Source organism: Sitophilus oryzae, unplaced genomic scaffold (assembly GCF_002938485.1).
Source record: "Sitophilus oryzae breed Bouriz unplaced genomic scaffold, Soryzae_2.0 scaffold_1440_pilon_pilon, whole genome shotgun sequence".
Taxonomy (NCBI): Eukaryota; Metazoa; Arthropoda; class Insecta; order Coleoptera; family Curculionidae; genus Sitophilus; species Sitophilus oryzae.
In genome coordinates, this window is record NW_022146105.1 from 2,891,239 (window position 1) to 2,905,167 (window position 13,929).

At 30.1% G+C, this 13,929-nt stretch overlaps 4 protein-coding genes across 6 annotated transcripts; 2 read left to right on the plus strand and 2 right to left on the minus strand.

Moving 5' to 3' along the window:
- Positions 1–1,294: 1,294 nt before the first annotated feature.
- Positions 1,295–4,317, minus strand: LOC115876784 (sorting nexin-17). Of its 2 annotated transcripts, none has more exons than XM_030892717.1 (6): positions 4,090–4,317; positions 3,849–4,041; positions 3,437–3,788; positions 2,993–3,359; positions 2,640–2,939; positions 1,295–2,580 (listed from the first exon to the last, which is right to left on the minus strand). In XM_030892717.1, exons 1-6 carry the CDS (start codon positions 4,147–4,149, stop codon positions 2,434–2,436), a joined length of 1,419 nt encoding a protein of 472 aa, XP_030748577.1. In that variant the 5' UTR covers positions 4,150–4,317; the 3' UTR covers positions 1,295–2,433. The 2 variants fall into 2 exon arrangements, with proteins under 2 accessions (XP_030748577.1, XP_030748576.1); XM_030892716.1 differs by having other exon boundaries at positions 1,296–2,580; positions 2,993–3,362; positions 4,090–4,316.
- A 147-nt stretch (positions 4,318–4,464) lies between these two features.
- Positions 4,465–6,589, plus strand: LOC115876785 (acetyl-CoA acetyltransferase, cytosolic). 2 transcript variants are annotated; one of them, XM_030892720.1, is made up of 9 exons: positions 4,476–4,577; positions 4,630–4,736; positions 4,796–4,943; positions 4,996–5,117; positions 5,194–5,306; positions 5,382–5,578; positions 5,635–5,858; positions 5,915–6,100; positions 6,159–6,589. In XM_030892720.1, exons 3-9 carry the CDS (start codon positions 4,901–4,903, stop codon positions 6,438–6,440), a joined length of 1,167 nt encoding a protein of 388 aa, XP_030748580.1. In that variant the 5' UTR covers positions 4,476–4,577; positions 4,630–4,736; positions 4,796–4,900; the 3' UTR covers positions 6,441–6,589. The 2 variants fall into 2 exon arrangements, with proteins under 2 accessions (XP_030748579.1, XP_030748580.1); XM_030892719.1 differs by having other exon boundaries at positions 4,465–4,736.
- A 442-nt stretch (positions 6,590–7,031) lies between these two features.
- LOC115876786 (mitochondrial folate transporter/carrier) lies at positions 7,032–9,784 on the plus strand. Its single transcript, XM_030892721.1, has 6 exons — positions 7,032–7,197; positions 7,271–7,550; positions 7,690–7,840; positions 7,946–8,201; positions 8,308–8,421; positions 8,641–9,784. Exons 2-6 carry the CDS (start codon positions 7,310–7,312, stop codon positions 8,890–8,892), a joined length of 1,014 nt encoding a protein of 337 aa, XP_030748581.1. The 5' UTR covers positions 7,032–7,197; positions 7,271–7,309; the 3' UTR covers positions 8,893–9,784.
- A 166-nt stretch (positions 9,785–9,950) lies between these two features.
- On the minus strand, positions 9,951–12,932 carry LOC115876783 (serine/threonine-protein kinase 3). Its single transcript, XM_030892715.1, has 8 exons — positions 12,606–12,932; positions 12,164–12,417; positions 11,556–12,110; positions 11,368–11,501; positions 11,048–11,314; positions 10,870–10,992; positions 10,723–10,811; positions 9,951–10,666 (listed from the first exon to the last, which is right to left on the minus strand). The coding sequence occupies exons 1-8, from the start codon at positions 12,617–12,619 to the stop codon at positions 10,597–10,599; spliced, it is 1,506 nt and encodes a 501-aa protein (XP_030748575.1). The 5' UTR covers positions 12,620–12,932; the 3' UTR covers positions 9,951–10,596.
- Positions 12,933–13,929: the final 997 nt, after the last annotated feature.

Consider the following 13,929-nt stretch of genomic DNA (forward strand, 5'->3'; position numbering starts at 1 on the left):
CCAACTGTAACATGGACCAAGTACACTTGGATGCTGCTATATAAGTATACTTTTTAGGATGCCGTGTCTTTAAAATGCTATGAAATATTTGTAAATATACACCAACTAGCAAATGAAACACTTGATCAACCAAAAAAACTGGCATAACTTACTATGCATAATATGCATAGTAAGAGGGGTTTTTATATTATATTAAAAAAAATCAATAAATATATCCATAAAGGCAAAATAAAGCTTAACTCGCCTACCAAAATCGAATTTGATTTATATACTTGAGAATGTTTTAAATACCTCGAGTGAATTACGTCAAAGAAGTCTTATCGATACACATATCACAGAGTTTTTCATTTCTCGAATATACGCGAAAACCATCTAGACATAAGCGCATTTCACTTACCTGAAACATTAAAAAAAACAAGAAATGTTAGTAGTCAAGTAAAATAATAGATACAAATGTTTTACTTCGCAGAATGCTTCCTTGTTTTTACCATAAAAATTACGTGGCCTTACAATGAAAATGGCGTCAGGAGCCCCAGAACCGAAACCACGCCGACACTTGTTTTAACTTTCTTTTCAACCCTTAAAAGAAATAATAACATGATCTTAAGGGCAAATAAACCATTCAAGTTCACAAAAAGCTCAATACAAAAACTAATGTATATTATATACAATAATACTGTAAAAAAACGTAAAAAAAAATTTTAAAACTTTGTAGTTTGGCGTCCCTTAAAGTTGCCTAAAAAAACTTGTCGAAAACAAAAAAAAATCGTGTTAAGACGCGTACTTACCAGTTCCAAAGGTGTACAATAGTACAATACACTTCCACACAATTTTCAGCACAAAATTTATGATAAAAATTAATTTGAGATTATAAAAACCTTAATTTTACAGAGGGTGACAAAGCTTCTCCTTCGAAAGATCAACCACCATTTTTGTTAGAAAAAATTATAAACATTTTAATACGAGCGAGCGAGAGGTAATATATTCCTCTCACTCATATCCGTAAAATAGTGCCGTTTCTTAAGAAATTGTCTAAAATAATAGAACCTGATTGGTGAAAATTTAAATCAACGGAAACCGGAAATAAACAAACCTTTTAAAATAGCTTTCTTTCACACATGCTCTAGATGAAGAATATGTTCTGTCTTTTTTCTTTCATGAAGATTGAAACGTTATTCTGTTCTAGGAATCCAGAACTAATTTCGAAAAATAAAACAGTTTTAATTTTGATATATTGTATTAAAATAATAAATATACATATAATACAAAGTATATTAATATAAAGATAGAAGAATATAATATTAAAACATATTTATGAAGTCTGGAATGTCGTTTTATTGTAAATTTGGCAAGTTAAAAGAAACGTATAGCTAACTTGGTAGGAACTGTTTTAAAATACTTTTAATCAAAAGCAAATTTAGCAGTCAGATACCAAAGGTAATTAACTATAAATGTTTCAGAGAATAAAGTTACTTTAATGGCTTTGTCTTTTCTAAAGGCAGTAAAGATTACAAACATTGGTTCATTCGTTACAAACATAAATGCAAAGCTCGTATCTAATTTAAGCAAACAAAATAAGACGTAGGACTGGTAAAACCAGGTAACAAAACGTTTTTGTTATTAACTTTAAAATTATAATTATATATACCATACGAGCGAAATAAAATATCATCCGGTATATAAGCCTATATTGTCTTTCTTTCAAATTATTTTGAGTTAAAACTAATGGAAATTAATTTTAATCATTTTGTAATTAACCAGTTATTAACTGTTTTCAACACTGCTGTTGCATTTATATAAATATCACATTTTTATTTGAAACTGGTAGTGGTAAAAATTCTTACATTTTAAATGTACTTGTTTTCGTTACAAATATACATATAAAAATGGATGGAAGATTTTTTTAACAAATGTCATTATAGTTAATGTATTTTTTTCTCTATTTAATACAAAAATTATACAAAAACATACATATAGAACTAGATACAAAATAACACTAATAAAAAATAATAGAACTAAAATATAAAATTTATAATTATATATATATTATTAGTATTTGCCATTAAAAATTAGGTTTAATACAAAGTGATTCGAAAGTTTATTGGCAATAAGCTTTTTTTTTCGAGACTGTTACTCTGAGGTTTAAAATAATATGTTTATATATACAGTTTTAATAACAGCTACCTCAATTCAACCACAGGCTTAATAAAAATTGATTGATTTTTTTCTGTCATACAACAATTAATTAGTTAAAAAATATCACCCTTTTTATTAATTAGTTTGGCACACGAAATGGACTGAACAATAAGACTGTCACAGCAATACTTACACTAGTGTATTACTTATCTTGACACGGAACATTTCACTTTAAACGTTTTGACAAATAAAATAGCACCAAAAGAAATTAAAATTAAAATACAAAATGTATAAAAGCTATAAATCTTCATCGCCGATACCTTCAAAAGCATGGTTTTCAATAAATTCGCGACCACTCTTAAAGGAAACACTTGAGAACTTCTCCTGTAATTTCTTTATAGAAAATGGTTCTTGAAAATTTGTTTCACTCTGCCCTTCTAAGTCCTAAATAAAAGGTATATATTATATTGTGACAAGTCTTAAGGAACTTATTTAACACTTACATCTGAATGACTTAAACCACTATTCTCTGAAGAAATCAATTGACATGAACCATCTCTCTTCATGTAAGTCCATTTTCCATGATTCCTCACAGGTTCTATTTTCTTAGTGCCATTTTTCTTGATTAATAATTCGTCAACTAGTGACTGTAAACACACAGACATTAAAATTGCTTGTTCACTGGTTATTGTTATCCACTGCAAGTTATCTTTAGACATCAAATATTCAAATGACAATTCCAAAGCTGAATTATTTGAAACGTTGTTACTGTATGATTCGTTTTCAGGATATGTATGTTTATTCTAAAAAAATCATTTCAGGTTTTAATTAATTTGATCAATATCGTGACACTTACATTTGTGGCAACTATTCTCCAACATCTCATCCTAGTGACTTTGAAAAGGCCTTCCGTAACAACATTACCAGGCTTAAGAATCCTCAGGCTTAACTCCTCATCACCTATTGCCACTAAAACTTTGGTTTGAGCTTGGGGGTAATCACAGTAACATGGACAAAATTGCATAAAGCCGTAATATTTTAATTTTTGAGCAAATTCAATATATTCTTTTTTGGCCAGTCTTGATTTTATTTTGTCTAGCTGCATCTTGTTTTCTCTGTTCGTAATAATCCAGCCATTTTCTACTTCAAACATTGTTTGAAGGTATAAGAGATTCATTGCTACTGGATCTGTCATTAATTCACTATCATAATTTTTATCCCAACTGCTACAATATAAATATTATATAATTATATAAATACATTGTATTTAATAGTCCAAGTACAAAGTACCCCTTCTTACCCCTTTCGTATAACAATTCTTGTAGCTGTCCTAATTATTTGTTGAGTTAAATAAGGAGATTCTAAATCCAGTAATTTGCGTATAACAGTTACATCACCATTGCTGCCTACTTTAATAAGATATAAAGAAAAATACTGTACGTATTCATGAGGCAAGTTAATTTGTTTGAGTGCTTTCCATAAAACATACTCAGTACGATCATAGGTACATGCCCTAATCTTAATTGGATAATTAGTCATGGTATAAATATCTAAATTAATATCTTGTTTTTCTTGACAAGCAGTCTCTTGTTGGGCGGAGCGCAAGAATCCTGATAATAATTCGGAAGACACAAGTTTCGAATCTTGGCCAACTGTAACAAAACAATAAGACTTGCTCCTGTAATTCATAATGATGCTTACGGCAAACTTACCAGTTTGAATATATTTCTCTAATAAAGCTCTTCTTTCTTCCAGTTGGCCGGAAGTTAAAGGCAATATTTTCTTTGGAGGAAAACATGGAACAATGTCATTTCCAAATTCCTTTTTTAACTGTTCATTTAAGTTATGCAATTGCTTGTATCGTACTGTACAGTGAAAGACACCATTTATGTGTATATTATATCCCTGAAAACATAAATATACTAAACGATATCTTAAAAATAATAAACATACAATAAAAGTGGACCCATTTCCCTCGTTTAATTCCTGAGTATCTGGAATTGAAAAATGCATGTTTACTACACCAGCCAATTAATTAAAAATTTCCGAACAAACATAACAACAAAAGATAAACAAATTCTACTCTAATTTGAACATTCTAAAAATAAGTTTATTTTCTATAACACTAATTTGTCAATTTGGGCCTGTTCTGTGATTTGGACTTTGACTGAAATGTCACTTTAGAGGAAATGTTTTGTAAATAATCACAACCCTGAAAAATGATGTGTCAAAAATTAGTGAGCACAGATAATAAAATGTGCCGAAGCCAGAGATATATATGTAGCACGGATATCTAGGCTACAGACTACCCTTTTAATCTTCATCTGTGGGCTACCCGCTGGCAGATAGCGCTGTAGCCTGTCTGTAGCTTTTAAAAAGTTGTATTTTATTGAAATTATTTTTTTACATAACTATATAGATTTAGAACTATGATTTAGAAAGTGTGGAAAAATTGGCTAATTGATGCTATAATTCATCAGCTTTTACTTTTAGCTGATGTCACTAGGTACAGGACAGGGTTACAGTCTAAAATATCTAACCATCGCAGTATATACTTTACGATTTTTTGAGAACAAGATATGAACGAGGCAAAAGAAACGGTAAATATATAAAGAAAGAGGTCACGACTTCAGAATTAACATATGAATTTGCTTTTTAGAATATGAAAAGAAATTAGTAATGTGATTTGTAAGTTAAACCTGGTTAAACTTCAGTCGCTGTTGCTTGTAAACATTCATCATTTTCAGTATTTAAAAGTATTATTATGTCAAAAGTATTCGTTATTTCAGGGTGCCGAACGGCAATAGGTTTGTAAAATAATTAATTTTTAATTTAAAATTTAAAGCTTGTTCATTTTAGGTAGTTTTCAGGGTCAGTTTGAAAAGTACCCAGCATCCGAATTAGGAACTCTTGTGATTGCTGAGGCTATTTCCCGTTCAAAAATCAAATCAGAAGATGTTGAACAATGTATTATGGGCCAGGTAATAAAACTACCTTTTTCTTGCTTTAGCAATTTTCGAAATTTTTCATAATTATAATTTTTATTGCATCATTCAGGTACTTACAGCAGGGCAAGGTCAGAACCCCGCCAGACAAGCTGCTATCAGAGCAAATATACCAAACTCATCACCCGCTTATACCATTAACATGCTTTGCGGATCTGGATTAAAGTAAGAAAACCAACATTTTTGTGTGTATTGAACTATTGTAATAATAACCAACTTGTTTAACAATTATGCATATAGATCAGTAGTTCTTGGTTATCAAGCCCTTAAAAATGAGGACTATAACATTTTGGTGGTTGGTGGCCAAGAAAGCATGACTCGCGCTCAACATTCAACCTATCTTAGGGGAAACAAGCTTGGTGCTTTAAATTTATGTGATACATTGTTAAATGATGGCCTTACCGATGCTTTCAATAATTTTCATATGGGAAATACAGGTTCACAATTTCCTGTAGATGTTTCAAGGATTCAACTAACTTTTATTTTGTTTTAGCTGAACATCTAGCAAAAACTTATAATATATCTAGAGCTGACCAAGATGCATTTTCTGTCAAGTCACAGAACAAAGCCGAAATTGCCATTAAAAATGGTTATTTTGATGAAGAAATTGTTGGTGTTCTAGATAAGCGTACAAAAAAATCAATTGACAAAGATGAATTTCCTAAACAGGATTGTAATCTAGAAAAACTAGCAAAATTAAGACCAGTTTTTGAAGCAGTAAGATAGCGAGTTAATTTGCTAAGCATTTGAATTAAACTTTTTATTTCATTTAGAATGGAACAGTAACAGCAGGTAATGCTTCCGGAATCAATGACGGTGCTGCGGCTGTGGTACTGGCTAATGAACACAGTGTAAAAGAAAAACAATTAAAACCTCTTGCTGAAATAATTGCATTTGCTGAAGTGGGTGTAGATCCGGTCTGTATGGGTTTAGGCCCTATAAGAGCAATTTTAAAAGTGGTACGTAATAATTCAAGTATAGCAAGAAGTGCGATCTATAATTCTACTTTTGTTGTAGCTTGAAAAGGCTGGCTGGACCAAAGATGAAGTGGACTTGTACGAGCTGAATGAGGCCTTTGCAGTTCAAAGCATAATATGCCTTAAGGAACTTGGTTTAGAAGAATCTAAGGTTAATATTAGTGGAGGAGCCATAGCTCTTGGACACCCAATTGGAGCCTCTGGAACTAGATGTCTCGTTACATTAATTTATAATTTACGACGCCTTAAAAAGAAACGAGGAATTGTAGCTCTCTGCATAGGTGGGGGCATGGGTATTGCCATGGCCATTGAAATTGCTTGATTTATTTTTATTTTATACATTGAAACTGTTATTATATTTTTCAAAAATTAATTTTTATTTCTATAAATATTATATAAATGGAGCTTTAATTGGTCACAAGGTAAGAGGGTGAGAGGTATAGAAATGAAATAAAACTATTTTAATATTTATTGTCTTTTTTGTTTTTATACCCCGAATTGTAATTTTGTAGAGGACGTTCAATAGGATCTAACCGTTTTTTAATAATATATTATTAAATATTGCTTTTAGAGAAAAAGAATAATATCACAAGTTAAATAATGGTCACATAATGTGAATCCATTGTGAATCACTATGTGAATATTGATAACATATATAACTGTTTTTAGACAACCCAAAAAACACCACTTATAACGGATAAATGCAGTACAGATTAGTATAGAATTTAATAGTTGATAGTATAAATGGTATCAAACTTGATACTGCAAAAGGTATACCCTGCAAAATAATAAAGAAAATTTATTAATTATTTTTTAAAATAAAATTGTAGAAACCAATGAACCTACTTCTCATAGAGATAGACATATATCTCTAGCTACGTGAAAGAGAGAAAGGCAGATTCGATTTTGATTTCTCTTTGTTTGGGAGTTGGGGGAATTGACGATTGACGAAATCCTTTTTTGATAGACAATTCAGCTGATTCTCAGAATTTTTATTTCAGATTCATTTTTGGCATGAATTATAAATAACTAAAACGAATATGCTTTCGTAGTTATTCTCATTCACATATACGAAACACGTGAGTCGTTTATATATTGAATTTTCTTTAATGGAAATGTTGCAATTTTCCTTCAAATTACATAACCTTTAAGTAACAAAGATCTCAGGATCACAGAAACAAGCTGCTTTGTATGTCTACAGTAGTAAAAGTGAAAGAAAATGTTGATGTTCCATTTCATCTTGAATCAAACAATAACCAACAGTTGAATAGTACAAATAACAATATCGCCATGAAGAATCATAGCAATGGGAACAATGCTCTTTCTTTTTTAAGTCATGTTAAGTACCAACATCTTTTAGCAGGAATATCTGGTGGAGCTATTTCCACCCTTATATTGCACCCTTTGGATTTAATGAAAATACGTTTTGCTGGTATGTGTAGTTTAGGATTTCTCAGAGAGAGAAATGTATGTGTAATTAGAGCTGGTTTTGTGAGAGAGACTGTTCTATTTGCACCTGGAAAATGCCATTTGTTCAGGCTTCAACATTTGTAAATTATATGTCTTTTTAGTTAGCGATGGAAGAACAACTGTTCCTCAATATAATAGTTTATCAAGTGCTTTTTATACTGTGTTACGTCAGGAAGGTGTTAAAGGATTATATAGAGGAGTTGCACCCAATGTCTGGGGATCTGGTAGCGCATGGGGCTTTTATTTCCTCTTGTAAGTGTTGTATTGCATTATTTGACAATGTTGTAAGATTTTTCTTTGTTTAGAATAGAAATAATATCTAATGTGTCCAGTGAATATACTCTTAGGTTTTTTTAGCTATAATTCAATAAAAAATTGGATACAAAAGGGAGATAGCCAGTATCCTTTGGGTCCTACGTTACATATGTTAGCTGCTGCAGAAGCTGGTATATTAACATTATTAGTAACAAACCCGATCTGGGTGGTGAAAACAAGGCTGTGTTTGCAATATGGAATAAATGGTGCATCCAGAGATAGCAGTACATTCTACAATGGCATGGGAGATGCTTTAGTAAAAATATATCGAATGGAAGGGCTGCGTGGTTTATATAGGGTCAGTCTCTGCCACGGTTGGCAAAATATACTCAATTCTTATGAAAATATCACGGAAAAGTGATAATAGGTAGGGGATATGCAGTTTCCTCATCTGCTCTTTGTAGGGATTTGTTCCTGGCATGTTTGGAGTTGTGCACGGTGCTATTCAATTCATGACTTACGAAGAAATGAAGGCTTCTTACAATACTTATAGGAAATTACCTCATGACAATAAACTTGTAAGTATATAATTATAATTTTTGAACTGCATATTTTTTTATTAGAATAAAAATCAAACATATATCTCCATATTATAAGGATATTATACTATTTACATTTATTTAATTGAGTTCATTCTACTCATGAAAAGAACTGCTATACAAAATAATTTATTTTATGATAAGGTTTTATCACAAGACTAATGAGTTTTGTAACAATATTACAATATATTATTACAGGCTACTGGAGAATATATTGGATTTGCAGCAATAAGTAAACTTATAGCAGCCGCATCTACATATCCATATCAAGTACTAAGGACAAGGTTACAAGACCAACATCACCATTACAAGGGAACATGGGATTGTGTGAAGAAAACGTGGGCTTATGAAGGCACTCGGGGCTTTTATAAAGGCTTAGCACCTTATTTATTGCATGTTACACCTAATATCTGTCTAGTCATGCTTATTTATGAAAAATTCACAAATTAGACAATTTTCATTTAAGCTGAAAATCAACAGAAAATGTAAAATAGTTCAAGATGGATTCAGAGTTCAGTATCAGTAAGATCTAACACATTGTATATGAATGGGTATCTGATTTCTTTTAAAACAACATACGGTTATTAAGATAATTATTTTAAAATACACATGAAGCCCTAAGAAGACTGATAGTTCTATACAAAAATATTAATTGATTTATTACACAGATCAGTTGATTTTTAAATCTTATCTTTTTATATGTTTTATCTTACGTATATAGAACTCTGCATTTTAATATGTTCAAAATTTATTCTACTTGTTACACAAATTTTTAATTTTTCATAGAGTCCACTGAGATTGCGTCTTTTTCTGTTGATACACTAGGAATATAATAGGATTTTCTGTTATACATGCTTTTCAGTAACAATTAGGTCTATTAAATTGAGGAATCTCTGCTACCGAAAAGTTATCTGAATTCACTGAAAATCCTACAAGTATACTAAATTAATTTTAATAAACATGTATCTTTAGTTACCATAAGTTAAATGCTATTTTTTCGAATTCAGTTTTTGTGGCGTTTTTAAAAAAAATAATAGATAGTTGAAACTCCTCTCTAGAGTCGCGTTGTTAAAGAATTTATTTATTTAACGATAAGATATTTATGAACGGAAGGAATTACTTAATAAAAGTTCAGCTATAAACTTCTTTGATTCCATTAAAGAATAATGAGTGATTTAGGTTTAACATATCAAAAGTAATATGCTTGTTCAGATGTTGTAAAGTAATAAGTTTGTAAATTATTTTTTTATGGTGGGACTACCATGGGACTATATTGAACGAGCAGGAATCATTTTGTGTTTTTATCATGTACCAGATTAATAAAAGAAAAGCCTGATTTTTATTTAGCTGTTTTATTTTGAATATCCAGCAACCAGTAAAACAATTTTGGTGGATTTGTATTTGGAATTGGACAAATGAAAATAATCTGAAGTTTCAATCAGAATAAGAACTAGGAAATATAATTTTATTTTTTTTTATAGAAAGGAATAAATAAGAGATATTTATTATTTTTAATTCGTAAGGTTTACTTCAGATCGTCAAAAAATATGATTACAATACTAGTTTTACTCTACGTAAGTCTACTTATTCTACTAAAGGCACAGCAAGCGTACTTTCCGTACAGAGGTTACATTATCGTAATTATTCAGAAAATTGATATCCGTATTTAATAACTTAGTCGGTTAATACCAAACTTAATAATAACAGTTAAAAAACTTAATAATATTGTTAAAAATCAGAACATTAAAAATTATCACGTTAAATTATTGAACGGTCGAAATAAATAACCAAAAAAAAAACGATTAAGTACATGTAGGAACGAATGCCCTTCAAAATAGATTGAGTATTTGATGTAACCCTTCCGCTTCTTTTAAAACAGTGACTCCGTTGATCAGAATGAACACTAAACATTTTTTTACGCGTCCCAATGTTAAACCTACACTCAGAACTTTTTTTCAGGATCACAGTAATTTGAAATTATTGTTACATATGACTTGTTTCTAAATATACATACAAAGGAAAACAATCAGGAAATAATATGTTTCTCAAGGATAAGATGAACCCCAATATCTACTTCTCTTGACTAGAAAATTAAAATAATGCAAAATATAATAAATGTAACAAGTTTGTCATAATTTTGGGGTGGTAAATCTGTTAAAAATTTTGAGATCTTTTGCGTTTTGTGTCCATGGCATCGAGTATTGGTTGCCTCTTGGCTTGATATCTGAAACAAAATTGATTTTTAATATACAAATGCAAAAGTAACAAATTAAACCATACTTTCGTCTTAGTTCATCTATTTCTCTTTCCATATCAGCATCCAGTGAGTTCATTCTTTGTTGCAATTCTTCAAAACTAAGGCCTTTTAACTAAAAATTAATATTTTTTCATAAATGGCGTTGTTTTTTTAATAACCAACAAACTTACAAATTCAAAGTCTCCATCTGAAAAAGTTATATGTACTTGCTTTTGCTCACTATTATACTTAGGCTCTTCATCTGGTGGTTTCTGAATTACTTCAGGTGTTATAGGACTAACAATGCTATTAATCTAGAAAGAACTTGGTTTAAAGAACAAAAATAAATAATTTAAAAAATGCACAAACTTCTTCTTCAGTTTCTCTTTTATCGAAATGATCTAAAAATATTGGTCTATATTTATTGCCACCTTCAACTGAATCTGTACCATGTCTCCTCATGGTTTGGTCATCTATATCGTTATTGATAACCATGGTGCCTAACTCGGATTCTAGATCTACCAATGATGCATTGAGGCTATGAGGAACCAAGGTTCCTCCTTTATCTGGTACTAGAGTGCCCTCATCTGCACAAGACACCATAGTTTGATTGGCAGTGTCATCTAACATATCATCCTAAAAAATATTGTTTTAGATTTACTTTTTTATTTTTACTAGAATTAACTAACTCCTTCTGTCACACTTTGTTTTAGGCCACCTGAAATATTTGCATTTAGAGAAATAGTTTTATAACTCTGATTTTCCCTTATATCATGAGCTTCCTGAATCATTGCATTTAAAATACTAGATGTCTTGGCATTACCTATAACAAAAAAAATATATCTTTGAGACAACGATTGTCTAGGTAGTGATATACCTATAAATTCGTGAGTGAGGAGATCTGTTGCTGTGGCACGTTCCTCTGGGTTTTTAACTAAACAAACACTAACAAAATCTATGAATTCAGCACTCCACCTATCTGGCTCTCTAAAGGAAGGTGGGGGTTTTGTCGGAATCATAAAAATAGCTCTCATGGGATGAATGTCACCATAAGGGGGCTTTCCCTCAGCCATTTCTAAAGCTGTGATACCTAAACTCCAGATATCAGCCACACAATCATAGCCGATCTCTTGAATGACCTCAGGTGCCATCCAGAATGGTGTACCAATAACAGTGTTTCTTTTGGCCATGGTATCTGTCAGCTGACCTGCTACCCCAAAGTCTGCAAGCTTTGCATGTCCTTCAGAGTTCAGTAATATATTACCAGCCTTAATATCTCTGTGAATTTTTCTTCTTAAATGTAAATATTCTAAACCTTTAAGTGTGTCAGATAATATTGTTGCTATTTCTTCTTCACTGAGAGTTTTCTTACGTAATCTCATTATATCAGACACTGAACCTGCACCACAATACTCCATAACAATCCATAAATCTAAAATAACATTAATCTTAAATATCTCAATTATATTATTTAAAATCACCTACCAGTATTTTTGAAATAACTACCATAATATTTAACCACATAAGGACTATCACATTGCTGCATAATAGATATTTCCTTTATAATTTCTTGAAGATCAGTGTCAACAGGTACCTGCTTGATAGCTAAGACTTGGCTAGACTCCTTATGCAGTGCCTTATAGACACTGCCATAGGAACCTTCTCCTAGTTTACATATTATATCAAAAACTTCTTCAGGTTGTCTCGTCAAACTCTCCTCTGACAATTTCTTTAACTCACTAAAAAGGTGTCTTTATAGTTATCTTTTTAGGACCCTATTGTTGTAATATGCATTAGTATAAAGTCACATAAAATTATATAGAAATGGTATAGAATCCTTAAAAAATAAAACAATAAAAATATCAAATAAGGTTATCTTTTACAGAGGCATTTTAAATAATATACAAAGGGATTTAATAATACTGACCTTTTGGAAGACATAGTTATTTATATAATGCAGCAGATGTCATAAAATAAATTGCAAAAAATTTTCATTTTTTAAGAACAAAGCTTTATTTATTAATTACACTTTTTCCATTTTAACTCAAACTCCATACTCTTTGATGGTTCACCACACTATTGTCATTTTATACAAAAACAATCTCGTTTTCCAAATGATCCCGACTCATTCGGATTTAATTCACTTACTACAATAAATACACACAAATATTTAATGTAAAAACATTTGGAATTCCTTAATTATTGTTAAGTAAAAAGCTGTAGGCGATTAAATAGAAAAATGATAAGGTTAGAATAACAGTATTACTGGTTGTCTACCAAAGTGGAATTAAATATGAATTAAATTCTAAAAAGTTACACACTTCCTTCTGTAGATGGCGCATTATGTGCCAAAAAAATAAAATTTAAATTCCCGCATTGTAAAAAGAATATTAAATTTTATAAACCCTACATAACTTAAGTTAATCATTCTAACAATATGGCTAATTATCTAAATAATTTATTAAAAAAAATAGATCGATAGGAATAATTTTATATGGTAATACTTGCCAACAGATGTTTTAATATTTTTGATATATTAAACTTATTGTAACATGATAACAATACACTTTCATCGAGTAAAAAAATTAATTAACCCGGTAAAATATGATATTTCAGAGTAAAATTTCAATTAAATACTTTTTTGAATGCATGCACTCGAATATTTATGGTTAATTTTATATCTACTTGAATTTTCTGAGAAGTCTATAAGAAAATATTAAGAAAAGGTTTTGTAATTAGAAGAATAGTTTTGTGTGTATATGTTTTATACAGTTACATAATTTTATTTTAGCTACAAGTTACTCAACAATATAAATCTCTGTAAATTATGTTTTTTATTTGGAAATTAATATTTTAAATGTTGGAAAATTATTATTATGCTTTTTGGTTCAAAAACAAAAATATAAAATAGTATAAAGAGTTTCTATTCCAGTTCTAATAGTTTAAAACTAGTCAATTAATATTTACTATAAAATTAATATTAGTACATAAGTACATAGTGTTTCTTTACATAAAGAATATAGTTAATTATGTATATAAAAATTTGTGTATGATTCAGTTAATAATAATTATTAAAAATAATGGTGGGTATGTATAAATAAAATCTGTGTTATTACGGTAATAATATATGTACGGCGTAGCCATTTATGCGATTATTCAAAATTGATTTGTGTGTGATTAAGGTACATAATCAAGATGCGCTTTTTGGGAAATCGTAAATAAAAACGCGGACTGTGCTATTATCTATAAAA

Coding starts and splice junctions, on each gene's coding strand:
- LOC115876783 (XM_030892715.1), bottom strand. Junction 11,315..11,367: donor AACAAAGTGTGACAGAAGGA/GTTAGTTAATTC, acceptor AATATTTTTTAG/GATGATATGTTAGATGACAC. Junction 10,812..10,869: donor CAGATGGAGACTTTGAATTT/GTAAGTTTGTTG, acceptor ATTAATTTTTAG/TTAAAAGGCCTTAGTTTTGA.
- LOC115876786 (XM_030892721.1), top strand. CDS start 7,310: ATGTCTACAGTAGTAAAAGTGAAAGAAAATGTTGATGTTCCATTTCAT. Junction 7,551..7,689: donor AATGAAAATACGTTTTGCTG/GTATGTGTAGTT, acceptor ATGTCTTTTTAG/TTAGCGATGGAAGAACAACT. Junction 8,202..8,307: donor GGCTGCGTGGTTTATATAGG/GTCAGTCTCTGC, acceptor TGCTCTTTGTAG/GGATTTGTTCCTGGCATGTT.
- LOC115876785 (XM_030892719.1), top strand. CDS start 4,901: ATGTCAAAAGTATTCGTTATTTCAGGGTGCCGAACGGCAATAG. Junction 5,307..5,381: donor CTTTGCGGATCTGGATTAAA/GTAAGAAAACCA, acceptor TTATGCATATAG/ATCAGTAGTTCTTGGTTATC. Junction 5,859..5,914: donor TAAGACCAGTTTTTGAAGCA/GTAAGATAGCGA, acceptor TATTTCATTTAG/AATGGAACAGTAACAGCAGG.
- LOC115876784 (XM_030892716.1), bottom strand. CDS start 4,149: ATGCATTTTTCAATTCCAGATACTCAGGAATTAAACGAGGGAAATGGG. Junction 3,363..3,436: donor AGAATTGTTATACGAAAGGG/GTAAGAAGGGGT, acceptor TTTATATTGTAG/CAGTTGGGATAAAAATTATG. Junction 2,940..2,992: donor GGAGAATAGTTGCCACAAAT/GTAAGTGTCACG, acceptor TGATTTTTTTAG/AATAAACATACATATCCTGA.